This window comes from Doryrhamphus excisus, linkage group LG9, assembly GCF_037039965.1.
Source record: "Doryrhamphus excisus strain RoL-2023G ecotype Guam linkage group LG9, RoL_Dexc_Guam_v1.1, whole genome shotgun sequence".
In the NCBI taxonomy this organism is placed as follows: domain Eukaryota; kingdom Metazoa; phylum Chordata; class Actinopteri; order Syngnathiformes; family Syngnathidae; genus Doryrhamphus; species Doryrhamphus excisus.
In genome coordinates, this window is record NC_136365.1 from 2,742,215 (window position 1) to 2,766,600 (window position 24,386).

General features: G+C 39.9%; 1 protein-coding gene and 1 long non-coding RNA gene across 3 annotated transcripts; one reads left to right on the forward strand and one right to left on the reverse strand.

The window, feature by feature from the left end:
* Positions 1-20: 20 nt before the first annotated feature.
* On the forward strand, positions 21-8,513 carry best2 (bestrophin 2). 2 transcript variants are annotated; one of them, XM_058078501.2, is made up of 10 exons: positions 21-197; positions 1,261-1,480; positions 1,545-1,639; positions 1,715-1,948; positions 3,073-3,227; positions 3,319-3,396; positions 4,882-5,034; positions 5,116-5,196; positions 5,585-5,739; positions 7,430-8,513. In XM_058078501.2, the coding sequence occupies exons 2-10, from the start codon at positions 1,329-1,331 to the stop codon at positions 8,166-8,168; spliced, it is 1,842 nt and encodes a 613-aa protein (XP_057934484.2). In that variant the 5' UTR covers positions 21-197; positions 1,261-1,328; the 3' UTR covers positions 8,169-8,513. The 2 variants fall into 2 exon arrangements, with proteins under 2 accessions (XP_057934484.2, XP_078649894.1); XM_078793768.1 differs by lacking the exon at positions 21-197 and having other exon boundaries at positions 1,090-1,480.
* Positions 8,514-9,847: 1,334 nt separating this feature from the next.
* On the reverse strand, positions 9,848-10,662 carry LOC144899854 (uncharacterized). Its single transcript, XR_013628188.1, has 3 exons — positions 10,444-10,662; positions 10,284-10,364; positions 9,848-10,219 (listed from the first exon to the last, which is right to left on the reverse strand). It is a non-coding gene; the product is annotated as an uncharacterized LOC144899854 (long non-coding RNA).
* Between the last annotated feature and the right edge of the window lie 13,724 nt (positions 10,663-24,386).

Here is a 24,386-nt window from a genome sequence, read left to right on the forward strand (position 1 = left end):
CGGGGCGCAATGACCACTGGTCGCAGCGAGGAGGCTACGAAGATTACTATGCTATGTCGATGTCGATGTTATGTGCTCCAAAACACCACTGGAAGGCACACAGCCACTCACTGAGGACCTGGACTACATGGGAACATTTCTCCTGTGGGACCAATTACACACCGACATGACACATTTGGATGTCTAAACTAAAAGAGGTAAGGTCATATTTCCCTTTAAGTATCCTTATAAAGTAATAGCGATTTGTTATATGAGGAATTAAATCGAACCGACACAGTTTAGCTGTCGTATTAGTTATTTAAGTGATGCTAACAATTGACAGGGGTCAATGCTAACAGTGGTCTCAAACACGCGGCCCGCGGGCCAAATGTGGCCTCCGCCTTGATATGAAAGTTTAATGTAATGCGGCCCGCGCAAGTTTGATATGGATGCTGTATGGTATCATGTACCCAGAAAAAAATATTACGTTTTTGATTAATGTTCATGTTAAAGGTTAAATAACTGTTAATAGTTATCCTCCCTATCCGTGTGGAAGTGGTAAGTTTTTGGCTATTTAAGTTTAAAGGAAATAACTTGAAGGCTACCGTTTAGGTTTGCTAGCTCTCTAGTTTGCGAGTTAGCATGTGTCTCAAGACCCTGCAGTTGCGCAATATGTTGTAAATAAAAAGAGTATAAATGTGACTATAGTCGTGTTTTGTCATGTCTACAGGCCTCTAATAATGCTTTGTTCATTTTAATCTGAAAAAAATAATTTGTCTACCCACCAACTATATGTGGTTTCTTAAGTTTTTATTATTTACCGTTTTATTATTATTATTATATTTCTTTATTACTGATTAATTTTCTTTATTTGTTTATTTATTTTTCATTTTATTTTGTGTAGAAAAATAAAAAGTAAAATATTTGAGAACAGTGGAATGTTTTATCAGAGCTTTTATTGTAGAAAATTGGAACCAAAGCAAATTTTTTTGTTTTTAATAAATGCATTTTTTTTGTTTTGTTTTGAAAACCTGATGCGGCCCAGTCTCACCCAGACCCGAGCTCCAGTGGCCCCCAGGTATATTGAGTTTGAGACCCCAAAATGAGTTTGGTATCGACTGATACCAAATAAATACACAAACAAAGAAACAGGTATCTTTTCCTTGAGTACAATAGTACAACGCACTGACAGTGGGAAGTTGGGCCTTTCCAAGGTTTAACAAGGTTTCTTAATTAGACTTAAAATTATGATAAAGATGCTCATATCAGTGTCTCTTTCAGTGGCTCCTCTCCTTCCCTTGGATTCCAAAGCATCAGTTTATTGTGGGGCTGTGCATTGACTCTCACCAATGACCGTCACTTACACGGCCAGGGTGGCAAATGCTCGCTTCTGTGGATTCTCCAAGTTGCTTTTGGTGTGGAAAGGAAGCATCTACAAGGTGTTGTATAAGGAGTTCCTGGCGTTCTTTGCTATGTACACGGCCATTAGCATCACGTACAGGTAACGACAATTAAGGTGTCCATGATTTCCTCGAATCAGAATCATTTTGTTGTGATTATTTTAGATTCTTACTACCTGATGATCAGAAGAGGTATTTTGAGAAGCTTGCAATTTATTGCAACCACTATGCCAGTCTCATCCCGATGTCCTTTGTACTAGGTAAGTACAAGGGAAGGGTACTACAGTATAGTGTCCCACATGTATAACGTCCCATTCTCCAATCTCTGTGGGCAGGTTTCTACGTGACACTAGTGGTGAACCGCTGGTGGAATCAGTACACCAGCATCCCGCTACCCGATCAGCTCATGTGTGTCCTCTCAGGGGGCCTCCAGGGCAGTGATGAGCGGGGCCGCCTTCTCAGGCGCACCATGATGCGCTACGCCAGTTTGTCCGCTTTGCTCATTTTGAGATCTGTCAGCACGGCCGTCTTCAAGCGCTTCCCCACCGTGGACCACGTGGTGGAGGCAGGTGAGAGTGTTTTATATCTTTACTTTTTAATTAAAATTTTAAACTTTTATTATGTTTTTTATATTTTTAGTCCTATTTATGGCGGCACGGCGGTTGAGTGGTTAGCGTGCAGACCTCACAGCTAGGAGACCAGGGTTCAATTCCACCCTCGGCCAACTCTGTGTGGAGTTTGCATGTTCTCCCTGTGCATGCGTGGGTTTTCTCTGGGTACTCCGGTTTTTTTCCCACATTCCAAAAACATGCTAGGTTAATTGCCGACTCCAAATTGTCCATAGGTATGAATGTGAGTGTGAATGGTTGTTTGTCTATATGTGCCCTGTGATTGGCTGGCGACCAGTCCAGAGTGTACCCCGCCTCTGGGATACTGGGGAACTGGGATAGGCTCCAGCACCCCCACGACCCTCGTGAGGAAAAGCGGTAGAAAATGAATGAATGAGTCTTTAGCTTTTAACTCCAGTGTTTCCTCAGCATTGGGGGGCTATGTTGGGTCTGCTGAGGGGGTGCAATCCTTGGGTCCCTTCGACCCGGCTGGATGGGGGTTCCTCCCTTTTAATGTGGGGGTCCGTCCGTCTGTTGGAGTCGGGGGGCCCCACGGGTGCTAGTCCCCCAATGGCACGGCCTGCGGCTCCTCCCAGTGTGGACGACCACAAAGGTGGCGTTTCCTTGATCCTTGATCCTTGATCCTTGATTCCTTGTCTCCCTACTGTGTGTGATTGTGTGTGTGTCTAGTATGGAGGGTGGTAGGGAGGGGCTTTCTTAGTAATTGTTTTTCCTTTTAATTGTGGTAATTGTTTTTAATTCTGTAAAGCACTTTGTGTTGCATGTCTTTACAGGAAAAGTGCTCTACAAATAAAGTTGATTTGATACTTTCATCATTATTATTACTGAGAGAAAAGTCAACTTATTGTAGCGTGCCGACGTGTGACACAGAACACATAAACAAGGACAGGCACATCTTGAAAAGAACGTCTGATAAAATAAGTTATCGTCTCTGTGGCGAGACTTGTGTAGCTGTACTCTTCTTTTGTGGTTTTTTTTTTCTCTCAATGACACATCTTACAGTCTCTTTTTGCCCCAGAGTCCGAAATCAAATGACCTGTTGTACCGGTGATTAAAAACTGCAGGATTCATGACCAGAGAAGAGCGCAAGAAATTCGAAGGCCTCCATTCTCCTTATAATAAATACTGGATCCCTTGTGTGTGGTTCACCAACCTGGCTGCTGTGGCCCGCTGTGAGGGCCGCATTAAAGATGACCATACACTGAAACTGCTACTGGAGGTGTGCAGTCACACACACACACACACACACACACACACACACAGTGATGGCAACAATGCCTCACATGGTATTGTTTATTGTTTTTAAACAGGAGCTGAATGTGTTCCGGGGAAAATGCAGCATGCTGTTTCACTATGACATGATCAGTGTTCCTCTGGTCTACACCCAGGTAAGCTAAAGCTGACACTTTGTATAGTACATATAAAATAGTCCCGAAAGTGGTGAGCGCAGACAGGCAGTAATCATGGGGTAGGTTTTTAGTTACCTGGAAACAAAGAAAAAAAAATCTTACCATTGTTGCCTTTACTCTGGTTAAATACCCAAATTCAAACATCTTACAAAAAGCAACAAGTGAGCTAAATAAACAGATCATCTATTGAAGTCATGCTGGAGCCTATCCCAGCTGTCTTCGGGCGAGATGCCGGGTACACCCCAGGGTACATACGTATACACAGACAACCATTCACACTCACATTCATACCTATGGACAATTCGGAGTCGCTAATTAACCTAGCATGTTTTTGGAATGTGGGAGGAAACCGGAGTACCCGTAGAAAACCCACGCACACACGGGGAGAACATTCAAACTTCACAAGCAGGGAATCGAACACGGGTCTCCGAGCTGTGTGACACAGTGAACCACAATCACTATCGGCAAGTCATATCATTCATTCATTCATTTTCTACCGCTTTTCCTCACGAGGGTCGCGGGGGGTGCTGGAGCCTATCCCAGCTGTCTTTGGGCGAGAGGCGGGGTACACCCTGGACTGGTCGCCAGCCAATCACAGGGCACATATAGACAAACAACCATTCACACTCACATTCATACCTATGGACAATTTGGAGTGGCTAATTAACCTAGCATGTTTTTGGAATGTGGGAGGAAACCGGAGTACCCGGAGAAAACCCACGCATGCACGGGGAGAACATGCAAACTCCACACAGAGATGGCCGAGGATGGAATTGAACTCGGGTCTCCTAGCTGTGAAGCCTGTGTTCTAACCACCCGGCCGCTGTGCAGCCCTGGTTCAGTATATTTTTCATCAAAATAGTAGTCAAGCCAAAATGTTGTGTTGCTGCTGGATGTTCACAATCCAAGTGATACTGTTGTGGGGGTGCTGGAGCCTATCCCAGCTGTCTTCCGGCAAGAGAGGCGGGGTACACCCTGGACTGGTGGCCAGCCAATCACAGGGCACATATAGACAAACAACCATTCACACTCACATTCATACCTATGGACAATTTGGAGTCGCCAATTAACCTATCATGTTTTTGGAATGTGGGAGGGAACCGGAGTACCTGTAGAAAACCCACGCACACACGGGGAGAACATGCAAACGTCACACAGAGATGCCCAAGCGGGGAATCGAACACGGGTCTCTGAGCTGTGTGACACAGCGAACCACAATCACTATCGGCAAGTCATATCAAACAAATAGAAACAAGATGAACAATAAGAACTCTCAGTTCGCAGTCTAATTTCTGGGATTAAAATTGCTTTGTGGGGATCATATTTAACCTTTTGAACCTAGGTCTTCTTCTGATTGTTGACACTTGAATCAGACTCCTGTCCTTCAAATAGAATCGTTCGATATTCCAAAAACGACCCTACTTGGACTAAGGTAACCTTGACTTTCCCCTACCTGTCCTAAAGGTGGTGACTTTGGCCGTGTACAGTTTTTTCCTGGTGTGTCTAATCGGTCGTCAGTTCCTGGATCCGGATCAAGGTTATTCAGGACATGACCTTGACCTCTATGTGCCGATCTTCACTTTACTCCAATTCTTTTTTTACGCTGGATGGCTCAAGGTCAGTTGGTGCTTGATCTAAATTCCTAATTAGTACCTAATTTGGGTAATTCATGTTCACTGGTATTTCCTTCTCCAACAGGTTGCAGAGCAGCTGATCAACCCCTTTGGAGAAGATGACGATGACTTTGAGACAAATTGGTTGATTGACAGGAATTTCCAGGTTTATTTTGTCATTTGGTTGCTTCCTCAGAGTGCTGTTTTTGTAATTTAACTACAACAATGAGACACTTCATTGACTCACATCTGGCAACATTTACATCAATTCTGGTGTTCCACCAAAAAGGGGGTGGTATTGTTCTGAAGACTGCCTACTGTGGTGCAGCCATGTAGTTTTACTGGCAATGCTTCTTGGACGACTATACATTAGGCCATGGGTGTCCAAAATACAGTCCTGTGTAACCTACGCACAGTCCAAGCCAGGGGTTCATAACCTTGTTGGAGGTACTGAGTCCGTTGTGGGTCAGTTGTGGGTGCCTCTGATGATGAAACTGTTCATATTTATGTTATTACAGATATACTGTATGTGTGTCTGCACGTTCAAACTGCAGGTGTCCATGATGGCGGTGGATGAGATGTACGGAGATCTGCCCATGATGGAACGAGACCGCTACTGGAATGATTCCAACCCTAGACCCCCCTACACGGCTGCAACCCTTTTTGTCCTTCGCAAGCCCTCCTTTCAGGGTTCTACTTTTGACATGGCGTGAGTGTCATAGTTTTTCATATTCAGAATTGTTACATTTCGGTGCATTCAATGATGGAGCATTCAAGGACCCCTAAACAAAGTGCGAAATCTCAACATTAGACAAAAAAAAACATAATCAATGAAGGATAAAGATATAAACATGTAAACATAGTGGGCTTTTCCCCCTTTATTATCACTTATTCATAAAATATTATCGACTTACGGTGAATGAGATGATTTCCTGAAATAAAAAAAAGCCCCAAAAAATGTTTTGGACCTAAAACCCACAAATTTGCGAGACTGTATATGCTTGATTGTAAATATACTTGGTCCACTTTGTATACTTAAAAACAAAAGTTTGTGTTGCTATTAGTTTAAAAAAATCATTTTTTAAAAAAGAAGCCCCCAGAAGAACATTTGTAGGGTCAACATTGATGATGTTGGACCTGGAAGAGGGGTCTAAAATGTGTGATGTCAGGGAGCATTCAAGAACCCCTAAACAAAGTGCGAAATCTCAACATTAGACAAAAAAAAACATAATCAGTGAAGGATAAAGATATAAACATGTAAACATAGTGGGCTTTTTCCCCCTTTATTATCACATATTCATAAGATATTATCGACTTACAGTGAATGAGATGATTTCCTAAAATAAAAAAAAGCCAAAAAAAATTTTTTTGAACCGAAAATCCACAAATTTGCTGGACTTGGTCCACTTTGTATACTTAAAAACAAAGGTTTTTGTTGCTATTAGTATCAAAAAATCTAAAATGTGTGATGTCAGGGAGCATTCAAAGACCCCTAAACAAAGTGCGAAATCTCAACATTAGACAAAAAAAAAAACATAATCAGTGACGGATGAAGACATAAACAGGTAAAATTAGTGGACTTTTTTTTTTACATTTATTATCCCATTTTCATAAGACATTATCCTGAAATAAAAAATGAGCCAAAATTGTTTTTTTGACCTAAAATCTACAAATTTGCACGACTGATCACAAAATCCAATGAAACTTTTTATGATTAGGATAGAACAAAAATCTATATGATCCTGTGTGAAAAAGTGATTGCCACCCTTAGTTGCTTGCATTGAGTTATTTTTGCAGAATTGTTGTAATTCAGTCACATTAGAGGGTTTTTCCAGCATGAAGCGCCTTTTTAGGATCATGCCACAGCATCTCAATAGGATTCAGGTCAGGACCAATCCAAAGTCTTCATGGAGAGTTTTGGATTATTGTCCTGCTACAGAACCCAAGTTGATTTCAGTCACAAACAGATTCTCCTTCAGGATTTTTTGGTAGACAGCAAAATTCGGTAATACGGCAAGTCTTCCATGGCTTGAAGCAGCAAAAAAACCCCAGACCATCACACTACTACCACCATATTTTACCGTTAGTTTTCTCAAATGTGGGGTTAGTTTTACACCAGATGTAATGGGACACACACACACACCTTACTAAAGGTTTTCACACAGGGTTTGGATTTATTTCTCCTCAATGATAAAAAAAAATTGAAAACTACATTTTGTGTTCAGTTGTGTTGTCATTGACTAATATTTAAAGGTTTTGATGACCATGCAACAAAAAAAAGTAATTAGGAGGGGGGCGTGATGTAAGAATACATTATCAAGTCCCGATAAGGAATGACCAAACACCAACATGAGTGGTTATCAGAGAACAGAGACAGAACTCCCTGTGCTCTCCGACAGGATTCCCAAAGAGGAGATGCACTTCCAGCCCCTGGAGGAGATAGCGGAGAACATCGAGGAGTCAGTGAGCCGTCACCCAAACATGGCTCTCTTCAACCGACTCCTTAATGCGGCTCCCTCGCCCGGCGGCCTCATGAGCGGAGCTCTGCGCCGCACCTCGGCTCAGCTGCAGCAGCTCCATCACTCCCCCAGCATCGACCAGTGCATCAGCGACGATGATGACAGTGAAAGTTGTAAAATCGGTAAAGGGGGGTCTTTGCCGTCTGGGTTGGGGCAAGACACCCAAAGCACTATTTGCAGTTTCAGGGAGGAAAAGATTGCCAGAGTCCCTCTGCTGGACATTCAGTTTGATGGACAAGACGCAGACACCATCAGCCAGAGGGATCATAGAAAATATGGACAACGGGTGGAAGATGCAAGGGAGGAGGAAGAAGAGATGCCGGACATCCAGCCTCCTGTGTCGCTCCTTCCTCCTCCTCCTCCTCCTATCTCGACAGAAACTCGACCAGCCTCCACCATTCCAATTACCCCCCAACACCCCTCTTTTTTCCTATTTAACCCCTCTTCCTCTCATCTGGAGCACTGCAGCTCCCAGCCTATTATCAACCACCACAGAGCTGCACCCGCCATCGCCAAACCTTCTTTGTGTCAGCACAACATCTCCTTTCTCACCGTGCCATCTTTTGAGCCCCAGCGCTTCCGAAGTGTCAGCATGGGATCAGAGCTGACTGGGACTTAGGTGCACAAAACACTTGAAATTTCCTACTATAATTTGCTACTATAATGCTGGATTCAGTGCACCTGAAATGAATCATATACAGTGGATCCCCGCATAGTCATTATTCAGGAAATTGGTTGATTTTTTGCTAATAAAATGCTAATGGTAATGGTAATGTAATGGTAATGGTAATGGTTTTATTTCATTTGAACATGCATCAGATTACAATTGAATGCATCACATAATCAGTTCCCAGTTCCACATGTCCAAAAGGAGTAGGAAGAAGCAAAGCTTATTAAATCCTACCCCTCCATTTGGTACTTTTACAATCAGTAACTGTTACATTTGTTCACTTCCTGCTTTCCATAATACAGTTTAAGGTTTGTTTTTTTTGTTTTTTTTTAATAATGCACCTTGTACCAAAGTACAAGGTCATATGACCATACAATGACATAATGGGTACCATAGTAACTTTTTGTTACTGTTATTAAAGTAGTGGCTTATAGTCCATATAGTCAAAGAATTTAAGTGCATAATAATATGTGTGAATGCCTTTCAATATTGACGCAATGAACGGAGAAAGCTAATAAGAAGCGCATAAAGCCCGGCGATAAGCCAACATTTGTTCACTTCCTGCTTTCCATAATACAGTTTAAAGTTTTTTTTTTAATAATAATAATAAATAATCAGTAACTGTTACATTTGTTCACTTCCTGCTTTCCATAATACAGTTTTTATTTTTTTCTTTGGTTTCTTTGAAAGAAAATGGTTTCTTTCTTTCAAAATAGACCGTTTTTTCCGAAGAAAGCATATTTCATTCACCATAAAATGATAATAATAATAAAAAAATTGTGATAATACCGGTCAAATGTACCACTGTTTCTACACATTTATATGTTTACACTTCACTGATAATGTTTTTTCGTCACATTGTTTGGTGTGCTTGAACGCACCGTAATAGCTACTATAATTCTGGATTCAGTGCACTTGAAATGAATCATATACAGTGGATCCCCGCACAGTCATTATTCAGGAAATTGGTTAATTTTTGCTTATAAAATGGTTTCTTTCTTTGCTTTTTCCACAGAAAGCATATTTCATTCAACATAAGGTGGTAATAATAAAAAGAATTGTGATAATACCGGTCAAATGTACCACAGTTTCTACGCATTTATGTGTTTACACTTCATTGATAATGTTTTTTCGTGAAGCATTGAGATTTCGCACATTGTTTGGTGTGCTTGAACGCACCATAATAGCTCTGAGTCGCCTCAAAATGTACAGCCGGGTAAATTGTTACTGGAATGGGCGGTACGGTAGTCGAGTGGTTAGCGCGCAGACCTCACATCTAGGGTTCAAATCCACCCTCGGCCATCTCTGTGTGGAGTTTGCATGTTCTCCCCGTGCATGCGTGGGTTTTCTCCGGGTACTCCGGTTTCCTCCCACATTCCAAAAACATGCTAGGTTAATTGGCGACTCCAAATTGTCCATATAGGTATGAATGTGAGTGTGAATGGTTGTTTGTCTATATGTGCCCTGTGATTGTCTGGGGTGTACCCCGCCTCTCGCCCAAAGACAGCTGGGATAGGCTCACTTTTTCCCCTTAAGTGTAACATTTACATATCATTTTCTGGATTGCATGTGTCTATAATCTTGTGCATTAAAAAACAAGAACTTGTTTGTTTTTTTAATTGATTTTGAGATGCTGTCTTTTATTAATATGAATATGATACACAAAATACACTACAGTGGTGTCCAAAGTGCAGCCCACAGCACATTTGTTTTCAGAAAAATAACACACAAATATTATGAATCATGAAGGCCACACTGAATGGAATGAAATGGAATTAATTACAATGTCTTACCAGAAGAGGGCGACACAATCAAGCCAGTAAAATGAGGCTCAGGCAAACCAAAAAAATAATAATAATCTTTGAGTCCAGTGCTCTTCACAAAGAGGAATGTTTTTATCTGGGCTGCAGCACCCTCCTTCTACGTGATGACTGCCTCTGTTTGGTCAGGAAGGACTGCACAGGGCCTGGAGGTCTGAGGTCTTCATACACAATCTCCTGCTGTAGAGCAAACAACTGCATGGAGTAATATGGGCAACTATTAGTTTTATTTACTTTTACCCACCATGTTTTTCCAGGCTTTCAGAAGAAGTTCCTCCTCTTGCTCCTGGTAGAACTTTGAACAACAATCCTCTCCCTGACGGCGCTGTGGCAAGAAGAAATTAATTTTCTCTTGAAAGTCACAGAGCTCAGAGAAGCAGCAAAGGTTCAATACACAAACCCACCTCTACCATCTCCTTATCATATTGGCCGGCTTTCTTCTCACTTGTCATTATCGCGGAGCGCTGCACAAACCGACCTGACATCCCTGAAACAATCTCAAAAATAAAATTGTTACTCGTTGGCATACGTAGATGTTGTTTTTTTTTGGCAGTCCAGGCAGCAGGTTTGTTGTGTGGCAGAAAGAACAAAATGGGGAGTCGAGCGCTCTGGTTTGTTTCTGCCTGCACAAAGATGCTATCCTGCTGACTCGGGCTTTTTCACCGTCAGTCATTGGCCTGTGGATTAGTGGCTATAAACACCAAACACAATGCAATTAGCACTGCTGATATCATCAGTGAAATAGTGGTAAAATAGCCTTCATTAAATGGACTAACAGTGTTTTCTTTAGTAGGTTAAACAAAAACACAATATTGGTGTGGAAGGCAAACAGTTTTTGGTGGACAGAGGCATCAGATGGATCATTACAGCGCCCCACAAAATGGCGGCATAGAAAATGGATGGATAGTACTCATATTGTATATTTCCTCCCTACCTTTTGAGTGTTAAGTTGCTGTGTGATGATTTTAGGGTTATTCGTAAGATGACACCGCAAGTCAGAGACTGTTATATTGATTTCAAATGGGTTGCCAAGCTTGTCAGGAGTTCACTCGACAGTTCACGATTGACTCCTGTCAAAGAAAGAGCTACCGTATTAACCGCTACTGTATTTAAATGATTTTAAATATTGTAAATTTAGATTATATCCATAAATAGCGTTCAGTAAGTTGTAGAAACAAGTTGCAACCTATGCAATTCTGGTACAAAAAGGGAAATCAGGGACTAATTCTATAATTTTATTGTTATTGTTGTGTTATATTTTACATTACACTTTTTACATACACTTTTCTCAGACAGCCATGAACATTTTCTCACATTTCTCTATTTTTTAAACATTCTCAAAGTTAAAATTTTATTTGAATTTTAATGATCAGTCTGCTAAGTTAAACACAAGAAATTATTAAGTGACTTACGTGTATTCACTCCTCTGACGCTGCTTTGGTCTGGCTCGGTTCAGCTGTACCATTTTTCTATCCTTGTTAAAATATATTTTCCTTCTCTTCATCCTACTCCTTGAACTGAAGACTAATTTTTTCCAGTGAGCTTTTTCTTCTATTGTTTATTAGCGGTTAGCAAGCAGGTCACATAGGTAGCTAGTTTGCTCGTGACCATTGACCACAACAGGAAATGACATGAGATTAATTGACAATGGTCTACCGCCAACCAGGACGCAGAACACAATGGGTGGGTTCTCAGTCAGCCAATAAGGACTGTTGTAGACCGTGGGTTCCTTTTATGCTAGCACAGGCACATAAACACATACTGAGATAAGGTGGAGCCTTCGACGTTCACATGGGTATACGACACCCTCTACTGGTAGCAGTAGTAAATACAATAACAGACGCAATAGAGCACCACAAGCATGCAGAACACAATGCGCGTTCATACGCAAAAAACATGCAAAAGTTGATTTGGTGTGCATTATTAAAAAAAAAAACCAAAAAAAACCTTAAACTGTATTATGGAAAGCAGGAAGTGAACAAATGTAACAGTTACTGATTGTAAAAGTACCAGATGGAGGGGTAGGATTTAATAAGCTTTGCTTCTTCCTACTCCTTTTGGACATGTGGAACTGGGAAATGATTATGTGATGCATTCAATTGTCATTTGATGCATGTTCAAATGAAATAAAACCGTTACCATTACCATTACCATTACCGTTACCATTACCATTACCATAACTGAAGAACGTCTCCAGCTGCGTGTTACGCTGAAAGAACACACCCAGGCTAAATTTTGTACTTCTTGTACTTCAGTACGAGGTGCATTATTAAAAAAAACAAAAACAAAACAACTTAAACTGTATTATGGAAAGCAGGAAGTGAACAAATGTAACAGTTACTGATTGTAAAAGTACCAGATGGAGGGGTAGGATTTAATAAGCTTTGCTTCTTCCTACTCCTTTTGGACATGTGGAACTGGGAACTGATTATGGGATGCACTCAATTGTAATCTGATGTATGTTCAAATGAAATAAAACCATAAGGGGGTGCCATAAAAAATCTTGCCACATTGGGTATAGGAATTTTTATAATTGAAGAGAGAACTGTCAGTGATCTGTCAGCGATGTCAGTTCAAAGAAAATACCAGTTTGAGTAAACGCCAACGTCAGTTTGATTCTCATCCCGATTATCAGCTAACGCCATCAGACACTAGAGTGAATACACATCAGCAGCACAGAGAACTTGAAGTTGGCGCGTTTCAGTTTCCCGTCTGAGATACATTTTTAACAAGGTCAACTTATTCCGGTCTGTGACTCTGACTTCATAAATGTGGTTTTATTTTTTTCCCATTAACTGTGAAAACCAAAATGTGGAGGAGGATTTCAAAGAATGGGGCGTGTGTTGTCTGTGTGTGTGTGCGTGTGTGTGTGTGTTTCTTCAGAAACTAGAGCACTGATGTCACACTGCGTCGCGTTTTAGGTTCAGATCAGCTGTGCAGATCCTTACAAACTTCGTGTTGGACGTGTTTTTTTTCAATGCAACGACAGGAGAAAAAATGTGTAAAAAGAGACAAATATTTAATATGAAACCCAGACCATAACAGACACGCAATTCCTGTTAATGTGCAGGATATTACTGTGTATTATGTACACTGTACTACTGCACACACATGTGACACATTTTGTTTTGTTGTACTGGTGAAACAAACAAACACACACAGTCGTATCTACTGTTTTGTGTGTTTGACCGTCGTGAAATAACTGGATGGAATACACACTTCAACTCAAGACATGTACAAGTCCATGTTTACTGTACTTATTCCAAGTGTGTACTTTCACATTTATTTATTCTAGTGTGTGTGTGTGTGTGTCTGAGTGTTTTGTGCCACTCCCTGTCTTACACAACTTGCATCAGGAAGAAGTACTCTCTGTGCGTAAGGACTTGTCAATCTGGTTCTTTGTGTGTTACTGTCTAACACACATAAAGTTATGACCATTATGTGTTTTATTAATATATTATTCCTCAAAATCATTAATTTGATTTATTCAAATAAAGCAGACCACCCACCAGTTTGACCGATAAAAATGCAAAAAAAAGGACAAAATGTGCAGTTTTAATGTATTAAGGTTTTTGAGTGGCCTTTTATTGTAGCCAGCCTAAGGCGCACATGTGCAATAACTCATGCAATGTCTAATCAGCATCTTGATATAACCGCACCTTTGAGGTGGATGGATTATCTCGGCAACACAGATTTGTGAATAATATCGACCTTTTGTGAACATACCGAGAAAAAAAACGTTTTCCAGTTACGTATCGGAATTCAAGTCATTCAAGTCCAATGAATAGCTTTAAATGGCGCAAAGGTAAGCTGTGAGGTGCCACAGGTACAAAAAAATAAAAAAAAGTAAGGTTACCCAAAACGGAAAAATAACATATAATAACGTATAATTCAGAATTTTTTTTTTTAAAGCAGAAATTGAGGTTGATGACAAATAACAAACACTGCTTTACAAGAAAAATATAAGATAAGATAAGATATGCCTTTATTCGTCCCTCAGTGGGGAAATTTGCATTGCACAGCAGCAAGAGTACAGAATCAGTTAAGCAGTACAAAATACACAATATAGAAAAATAACCAATATAAACAACCCAAGTATTAACAAAATCAACAGTTTTTCCCAGAGTTATATACAATACAGTACGTAGATAATATGAAACAAGATGAGATATATGACCAGTCTATACACTGAGTTCTTGCTAGTGAGTTAATATGAGGCATTATGGAAATACTTCACATAGAACTTAAGTATATTGCATTTAGAGCCCTTAATATTGTGATGTTCCAAAAAATCGGTATCGGTTGATATCGGAATCGGAAAATGAGAGTTGGACAATATCGGCATATCGGTTATTGGCAAAAAAAAAGCCAAAAAAGCGATACTTAAAAATTTATTTTTTTCCTCTAGGGAAATAATGGGAACCTGTAATGTAACTTTGCATTTTCCCAATATACTAAGCTTTTACAATTAACTGCAATATTTAAACCCATAAAATAATAATTCTTACTCCATAAGTGTATGGTATTTTGTCTTTGTACTCAAATACACAATCTTCCACATAGATTGAAGTAAAGACCATGCTCCTGGGGGATGTCTCCTTATGCTCATTTGGCATCAGCACCTGGTTATATAATTGCGTACAAAGTTATATTTAACACCACAAATCTTTCGATACGCCTCTCATTTTGAAATCTAATTACATGCCACTCACTGCCTAATGGGGATTTATTTTTTGGCGAGGGTAAGCTGGGGGTGGAGGTGGAGGAGTCTTTGAAATTGTGACTGCAGTACTTTTTCATCCATTAAGCCCAAAACTATTTATAAACTCAAAACTTTGAGTTAAAGGGGATGTTTAAGGGATGTTAAAGGTATGGTTATATGATATTATTATAATTGTCTGCACCATTCTCGGGCGGCACGGCGGCGGTCGAGTGGTTAGCGCGCAGAGGGGCTTATTTGGAAGTGAGCCCTGAAAGAAAATTGTGATGGCTCAAAACGCTCGGTTTCAAAAGGCGTGGTAAAACTGCCACCTTTGTGATGTCACACAGGGGCGGATTTCCTTATATGGGCACAGTGAGGCATCTTTCCAGTTTTATGGCCCCCGTTTCTTGGAACAGCCTGCCGGAGGACCTGAGGGCCGTAGAGGACGTTGAGATTTTTAAATTTTTTAAATTTAATTTAACTTTTAACTTTTTTAACTTAGTATACTTTTTTTAATGTTTGAACTTGACTTTTATCTAATGGTTATTTTATACCTTATACCTTTTGTTTTGGATCTTAACCAAATGTTTTTTTATAGTTTTACACATGCTTATTTTAGTTTTTATTCATGTTCTTGGCTGCACGGTGATCGAGTGGTTAGCGCGCAGACCTCACAGCTAGGAGACAAGGGTTCAATTCCACCCTCTGTGTGGAGTTTGCATGTTCTCCCCGTGCATGCGTGAGTTTTCTCCAGGTACTCCGGGTTTCCTCTCACATTCCAAAAAAAAAAACATGCTAGGTTAATTAGCGACTCCAAATTGTCCATAGGTATGAATGTGAGTGTGAATGGTTGTTTGTCTATATGTGCCCTGTGATTGGCTGGTGACCAGTCCAGGGTGTACCCCGCCTCTCGCCCCAAGACAGCTGGGATAAATGAATGAATGATGATGAATGAATGAATGAATGAATGAATGAATGAATGAATGAATGAATGAATGAATGAATGAATGAATGCACCATTCTCAAAGATCCTGAAAGCAGTGGGAACCAGCAAGGCCTTCTCTGCTGGCCAGAAGCACCAAACTTGAATTCTAGAATTATGTTATTAGACAAATATTGATGGGATAATATTGCTGAAGTTTGGAGTTGTTCAATGTGTTTTCTATTTGTTGAAGTTCCAAAGTCAATACCTGCTCTCAAATGGTTGTTATTATACAGCCTGATTGCTCTCTTTGTGGGGTTTTAGTAAGAGCCAAACATGTTTGTTCCAGTTCGCAAAGCGTGCAGACAGCTTGGGACTCACTGCGCCTTATTACCCAGCCAACCTGAGCATGTTATTAGCACCGAGGCCAAGGTGGGGCACAGTTTAAAGATGGGAGGGATGTGTACTGCTCTTACAATGGGAGCTTTTTCAACTGCCTCCCAACCTTTCTCACAGTCAGTCAATGACATGCATAATCTCCTTTACTTCAGAACTACTACTAATTGTTCAAATACTGTGCCGCTGGTGAGTCTGTGAGGGAACCGGGAGCCAATCACAACAAGCATGTCACACTACTAACACTAAATTCATCACACAGTAACTTAACACTCAAAAGGTATATCTCTGAATATACAAACATCTGCCAATACAAATTTTAAATTAAGAAAACAAGTGTGGTGTGGTGTGTTGTATGTGCGCTGTGATTGGCTGACCAGTCCAGGGTGTACCCCGCCTCTCGCCCGAAGACGGATGGGATAGGCTCCAGCATGACTGTGACCCCTGTGAGGATAAGCAGTAGAAAATGAATGAATGAATTAACAATTTTAAACTTTAACTTTAACATTGGGATGCTGCAATGACGTCAACCTCCCTATGCGTTCTGGGTCTTCTGACTCCCTCTGGTGGACAGAGAAATGCCTGTGAAATGGCTTGCTCCAACGAAATGGGAATACTTTAAGACTTATTTTTCACTTTAAACTCATATTGATACATACTTGTATATATCGGAGGTATACCTTTTGAGTGTTAAGTTGCTGTGTGATGAGATTAATTTTGGAATTTTTTCATTTTTTATTTTTCATATTGTGTAATGACTTCCTGATTTGTGAGTTTTTTCATAGTATTCAGATTGGATCAAGCAGTTATTTGTTATAAAAAAAACTTTTGTTATTTGTGTTATTGTCCCGCTACATTTCATTCTCTTTGGATCAAACTAGTACTCCTTTTGCTTCTAAGGTCACCAGATGTTTTTGGAATGTGGAAGTATTGTTTAATGTTTATTTTTATTATTTTTTTATGGAATGACGAGGATTAAAATCAATTAAGTCGGTGACTGGAGTGTTGCAATCAATTGGAAAATAAGAAGACGTAGTTAAACCCAATGTGATGTTACCATGGAATTCCCCCCACTGCGTGCCTGTAAGTGATCATCTTAGAGAATACAGCATGAAAAGTGAATTTGAATTATTATATTTGGATTTTCACCATTTTTGAGGAGACAGCTTCAACTTTTGCAGGAAAAGTGCTACACAAATAAAGTTGATTTGATTTGAACATAAGTAAATAAATACTGTACGCTGCTGGGATGCTGAAAAGAAATGATAACAGGAACTTGAACAACTTGTCAGCGAACAGATGATATCAGGCACAGAGGGCATTTTTACACTGATGGAAAACTTCAATACTTTCTGTTTTGTTGTTCTGCTATCTGCTTTTTATTTTTATGGATTTGATTACCGCCTCTATGTGTCAGGACAGGCAGATAATAAACATGATATATCAGCATTATTATGTTTTATTTGTTCATTGTGAGCAAACAGAAAGCACATATGTTACTGGGCGTGTGTGTGTGTGTGTGTGTGTGTGTGTGTGCGTGTGCAGCCACGTGCAACTGCAGCTCCTTGAAGTGTGTGGGCGGCAGGAGTTGTGCAGTAAAATGAGGTCATCGTCGCCGCTGATTTACGTGACAGAGGCCATTACTTACACTCCCGTGACTTCGGCCATGTCTCTGCTGACAGCATGAATAATACATATGGCCGCCAAAAACATGACATCCTCCACTTTCTCCTCCCTCGTCAGCTACCTTAGACACTTTTTCTTCATCGTGACTGACCCCGTGTCATCCTGTGTCTCTCTATCTCTCTCTTTCTCTGGGCCTCCTTCCATCCAGTTCAACAAGTTCATCCTTTATATCGGTTGTGAAATTCCACAACGGGAAGTGGGAAGGAGTGTGCGCCTAACATGCGTGTACGTGCGTGTTTCACATTCTGTGTCACACCCCGGTTTACAAACATGATTAGCATGCTGATAATTCTAACAAGTGAAAGGATTGTGTAAATGTCGCCATAGCAAAGGTGCATAAGTGAGTCATTTGGACAAATTTTTTTTACTTTTATATGCAACAAAGTATGTCTTGTGTTGTAATGCTGTAATGCAGGGGTCTCAAACATGCGGACACTAGTTTGAGGCCCCCGCCTTGATATGAAAGTTTAATGTTAAGTTTGATATGGATGCTGTATGGTATCATGTACCCAGAAAAAATTATTACGTTTGATTAATGTTCATGTTAAAGGTTAAATAACTGTTAATAGTTATCCTCCCTATCCATGTGGAAGTGGTAAGTTTTTGGCTATTTAAGTTTAAAGGAAATAACTTGAAGGCTACCGTTTAGGTCGCTAGCTCTCTAGTTTGCGAGTTAGCATGTGTCTCAAGACACTGCAGTTGCGCAATATGTTGTAAATAAAAAGAGTATAAATGTGACTATAGTCGTGTTTTGTCATGTCTACAGGGCTCTAATAATGCTTTGTTCATTTTAATCTGAAAAAAATAATTTGTCTACCCACCAACTATATGTGGTTTCTTAGTTTTTAATTATTTGCCGTTTTATTATTATATTTATTTATTACTTTATTCTTGATCTTATTTTGTGTAGAAAAATAAAAATTAAGATATTTGAGAACAGTGGAATGTTTTATCAGAGCTTTTCTTGTAGAAAATCGGAACCAAAGCAAAGTTTATTAATTTTTCTGTTTTTAATAAATGCGTTTTTTTATTATTTCTTTGGAAAACCTGATGCGGCCCAGCCTCGCCCAGACCCGAGCTCCAGTGGCCCCCAAGTAAATTGAGTTTGAGACCCCTGCAGTAATGAAAAAAAACATTCCCGCTAGCTTGACGTTCATCTTCTACTACTATTTTGAATGAACATTTACAATAAAAGAGACTGTAACGTATATATTTATTAGATTCAGCTCCAATAATTCCACACATTATTTGCTTGCCATAAAGGACGCAAACAAGCTAAATGCGGAGAAGCACAATCCGTGATGAAGCCAATATGCATCATATCTAATATAATAATATAATAATAATAATGATTCAAAGTGCAACTTCAAAATAAATACATCACATTTTCTGTAAATTTAGTATTTAGTATTTATTAAGTGTGGCCTTGATTCTAGATATTTCAACATATTTGGAGTTCAGTGTCTGCGGTGTATATTTATGATTGTAATCATAACTTTCTTTCCTTCTTGAATTGAGACATGCAAGAAAAGTCAGTGCAGTAGTTTGTCCGCAATGTCAAGAAGAACAACAGAACCACCAGAGATGAATCAGTCAAGGAAGGGGTATTCCATCTCATCCCAGATGTGCTTTTGACAGCCAAGCACACATTCCACCCCCCAAAGCCAAGCTGGCAACCTCCAAAGCAAGGTCATCAGGGTCAGTGCTGAACGGGCGCAGAGTGGAGGAGACTGGAGAGAGACGGGGGACCGATGAGCCGGAGGACGGAGGACAGACGTTATTGTCAGTCTCCATCAGGGAGCCCCCTCGGTGACATGGAATTGGGCAAGAAAGTAAGAATAATGGGAGGAGGAGAGGTCAGGGCCGGGAGTCATGTCTTAACTAGCGAACCCTCCAGCGTCAGCACACACACACAAACACAATAAATAATAAAGAAATAAATATAATAATAATAATAAAACGGCAAATAATAAAAACTTGGGTAGACTAATTATTTTTTTCAGATTAAAATGAACAAAGCATTATTAGAGCCCTGTAGACATGACAAAACACGACTATAGTTGCATTTATACTTTTTTTTATTTACAACATATTGCGCAACTGCAGGGTCTTGAGACACATGCTAACTCAAAAACTAGAGAGCTAGCGACCTAAACGGTAGCCTTCAAGTTATTTCCTTTAAACTTAAATAGCCAAAAACTTACCACTTCCACACAGATAGGGAGGATAACTATTAACAGTTATTTAACCTTTAACATGAACATGAATCAAACGTAATAATTTTTTCTGGGTACATGATACCATACAGCATCCATATCAAACTTGCGCGGGCGCGGACATTAAACTTTTATATCAAGGCGGGGGCCTAAAACTAGTGTCCTGCGGGCCACATTTGGCCCACGGGCCGCATGTTTGAGACCCCTGCTCTAAGACATTTAAGAACTATTAAGAGAACCTTAAACTCATCTGCAGACGTGTTTAGGGGCGAAATAAATGACATCAGCTTTTCACTTAATTGTCCGCCATTACAGGGCGTATGTCACATCTTGATCAAAGTGTCCAAATACTCGGCACGCCCTCCAAAAGGACAGACAAGCAATATTTATTGCACAGTGCACGCTGCGGTCAGCTGTTATTGTCTAGCGTTCAAGCAGGTGTTGAAGCTGGCACAGCCACACCTGGCAACCCGGCCGAGCAATAAACCCTCTTGAAAGCTACTCAGACAGACAGACAGACATGAGACATGACACACCTACACACAACCCTCACTGATCAGGTAAGCACTTTTTTCCCATGTCAAAACACAGATGTGCATCAGAAAGACAGATGTGCCTGTCATCCAAATGACGGAAGTAGGGCCCCCGCTTCCTTGAGCGACACCCCTGAATTTATGCTTTATTCTCCCATGGCTTCATAGACGCTCTTTAAACGCATCACAGTGCAATTCTCTCCACTCAGCTGGCAACAAGACAAATATTACTTCACCGGAGAAATATTTTTCCAAATTTCAGGTTCTCTCCCGATCTCACTCGCCCCCCCCGGGGGCCATCGCAAAGCCAGGGAGCCGGGACAGGATGTCAATTTCCCAAGCCGTCATTTTCTGCTTGGACTCATGGCAACTTCTTGTCTCGTCTTGCTGCCTTGTTTTGCCGCTCGGCAGCCTTGAGAGGTGATCTCATTGGTGCTACGTGCCTCAGCCTCGACTCCCAAAACAACATTGTATTTATCACACCAAAATAGACACTTCAGCACGGAAAAACCCGAGTGAGGACAGACAGAAATAAGGCAACAGTTTCCAAGGAAGCCAGTCTGGACTGAAGGGGGGGGGGGGGGGTGATTTGGATTGGACTGCAAAAAAAACAAATCGCTTATGTGACATTTGTCATAAATATGTGGCTGTGAGAATTCATGAATGGATACGTGTTGAATCTAATTCAAGCCTCTTGCCCAAAGTCTGCAGGGATGGACTCAGTGGCAGGATACGTGGCTAAAAATGATTGAATCAATTTCTACTACTAATATTTCATTCATTCATTTGTTTTCTACCGCTTATAATAATACTGGAAAAAAGTTGTTGTCTGTTTGAGGAGAGGTGACAGTTTGAAATAATATTAATGGTAATGGTAATTGTAATGGTAATGGTAATGGTTTTATTTCATTTGAACATGCATCAGATTACAATTGAGTGCATCCCATAATCAGTTCACAGTTCCACGTGTCCAAAAGGAGTAGGAAGAAGCAAAGCTTATTAAATCCTACCCCTCCATCTGGTACTTTTACAATCAGTAACTGTTACATTTGTTCACTTCCTGCTTTCCATAATACAGTTTGTTTTTTGTTTTGTTTTTTGTTTTAAATAATGCACCTCGTACCGAAATACGAGGTGATAGGACCATCCATTTTCCATGAGGTGCATTGTTAGCTTGCTCATATTAACTCATTATTTGGCATTATTATTCACAGAAAAGGGAGAGAAATATATGTTGGTGTGTCACATCAGGATTGTGAATGATATAAATAAACAATAAACAATAAATAATAAATAACAATAAACAATAAACAATAAACAATAAACAATAAATAATAAATAATAAATAATAAATAATAAATAATAAATAATAAATAATAAATAATAAATAATAAATAATAAATAATAAATGATAAACAATAAACAATAAACAATAAATAATAAATAATAAATAATAACTGTACACTAAATAATAAATAATACTGTATACTTATTTCCCTTATTTATCTAAATCTGGTAAATTAGCCTTGTATTTAGCAAACATCAACTGCTTGTATTGTTTCTTGAATTGTCTCATCTGGTGTAAAGAAATCAAGCAAAAAAGTGGAATAATATACCAAAAAGGCAAAATGTTTATCTTTAGCGTCAAAATATGAATTTCCCATGACGTCCATTGTTAGCTTGCTCATATTAACTCATTATCTGGCATTATTATGAACAGAAAAGGGAGAGAAATATATGTTTGTGTTTCACATAAGGATTGTAAATGATGGGCAAAATAATAAAAAAGTGCAGTTCCCCTTTAAAATGTATATAAACTTTTTTTTAACCTTTGTTTGGATCGCTTAAGGTATGAAATTCGCTACCCGCCATTGGTATACTGTATCCTGATTTCTCTTATTTACCCATATCTAAATCTGGTAAATTAGCCTTATTTTCAAATGTAAATGTTGACATGTATGCCAGTCTGGCTCAACTCATTATAAATTAATCGATTCCATCACGGTTTTAAATCATCCTAAATCCTTGACATTGTGGTCCTGTTGCCTGGCGACAAGTTCACGATTCAGGAAATCCCTGCCCTGGGCCAACAAATGATCAAAAACATGATGAAATGTAGTTTGACATATTTTCAGATTATTATATGGATTAGACAAATGAGATGTTAATTTAGTGTGAGGGTTACCGGTAGGCACGTAGAATATCTGGTGTGTAGCTGCCTTTATTTGTGTACTAATTAATGCTTGGCTACACATAGTACTTCCATACAACATGATGGAAGTAAGATGTTTCACCCAGATTAATATGAATATGAATATGAATTACTAATAGTAGCAATAGTAGCAAATAGGTGTCTGTTTAAAACACATGTTCAACCTTCCCGTGGTTCATTTAGTCTATCGTCCTTGAGGACAGACTTCAGACACACAAAAACCAACATTCACACAGACGGACAAACATGAACCAACCGTCTGACCTTCCTCTGCTCCACCTAAGGAGGAGGAGGAGGAGGGGAATTCTGAAAAAAATAAGAATTGGAAACACATTCCATTTCCCGTAAAGCTGGGAGAAGGAGCAGTGAGTCACCATAGCAGCCGTTTGAAACGGGCTCTTTTTAGTCGCAGCGCCTTTGAACGTCTCCGTGCGGCGCTTTTAATCTGCAAGGGTCCTCTGAGGAACTGTTAAATGATGTTGATCTAGACGCACCACTTCCTCAAACATCCGCCATTAGTTCAGACACGGTGACACTCTGCTTAAAATCCTTCTTTTCATGAAATCATCATCATTCATTGGTGTAAGCCCAGACATGGGCTTGAGAGCTCTTCAAATGTATTTCTCAAGACAGTGCAACAGCATTCCCCCCCCCCCCCCCCAACACACACAACAGGCCTCACCAAACAATTCACCCAGCCCCCTTTTACCTGTGAAGGGCCAACCATTGTTCCCAATGAGAGGGTGAGGCAATACATCTAAAAGGTACCCTATTTACATTCATAACACCCTTCTTTTATATTACGAGTCTTTCAAGAGTCCCACACTGAAGTGTCACTTCCTGTATATATTTACACACTCAAGAACACATAACAACTTAGATAACTGAACTACCATTCAGTTAATCCCCCCCGCCCCCTCCTCCAGGTGACACTTGGGAGAGTCCAATTAAGGTGATCAGCCTCTGGCCTGCACTCACATGGGCGCGCCTCCATGTTTGTGCCCCGACCAATCACCTCAAAAAAAAAAAAAAAAGGAGAAACTGATGAGAAATTAGGAACAAACAAACAACTTAAATGGCAACCAAATATAATCAAAGTACTAACCAAAATATATGTCAATAACAAAAGCCAACTATATACACAAATAGCAACATGACAGTGTGGAGGTGGGGCATTGGAGGATTGGCAGCTCCCTCACAATTGGCATTTATTATTTTTATTTTTTTTTTGCATAGTTGTCACACTTAAATGTTTCAGATCATCAAAGAAATGTAAATATTAGTCAATGACAACAAAACTCAACACATTAAAAAAAAATTATTAATGGAGAAAAAAAAATCCAAACTACATGTCCTTGTGTGAAAAACTGATTGGAATTGCAATAAGCCTCTTTCAGCGCTGTGGAGGAATTTTAGCCCACTCATCTTTGCAGAATTGTTGTAATTCAGATTCCACATTCAAGGGTTTTCCAGCATGAAGTGCTTTTTTAAGATCATGACACAGCATCTCAATAGGATTCAGGTCAGGATCCAAAGTCTTCATACTGTTTTTCTTCAGCCATTCAGAGGTGGACTCGCTGGTGTGTTTTGGATCCTGGATAGTCCTGCTGCAGAACCCAAGTTGGTTTCAGTTTGAGGTCACAAACGGATGGCCGGACATTCTCCTTCAGGATTTTTTGG

Bases quoted from the DNA above. Each gene is read 5' to 3' on its own strand.
- best2 (XM_058078501.2), top strand. From the start codon at position 1,329: ATGACCGTCACTTACACGGCCAGGGTGGCAAATGCTCGCTTCTGTGGA. The intron at 1,481-1,544 runs GTAACGACAATT...TGATTATTTTAG, and splicing joins GCCATTAGCATCACGTACAG to ATTCTTACTACCTGATGATC. The intron at 3,397-4,881 runs GTAAGCTAAAGC...CCTGTCCTAAAG, and splicing joins TTCCTCTGGTCTACACCCAG to GTGGTGACTTTGGCCGTGTA.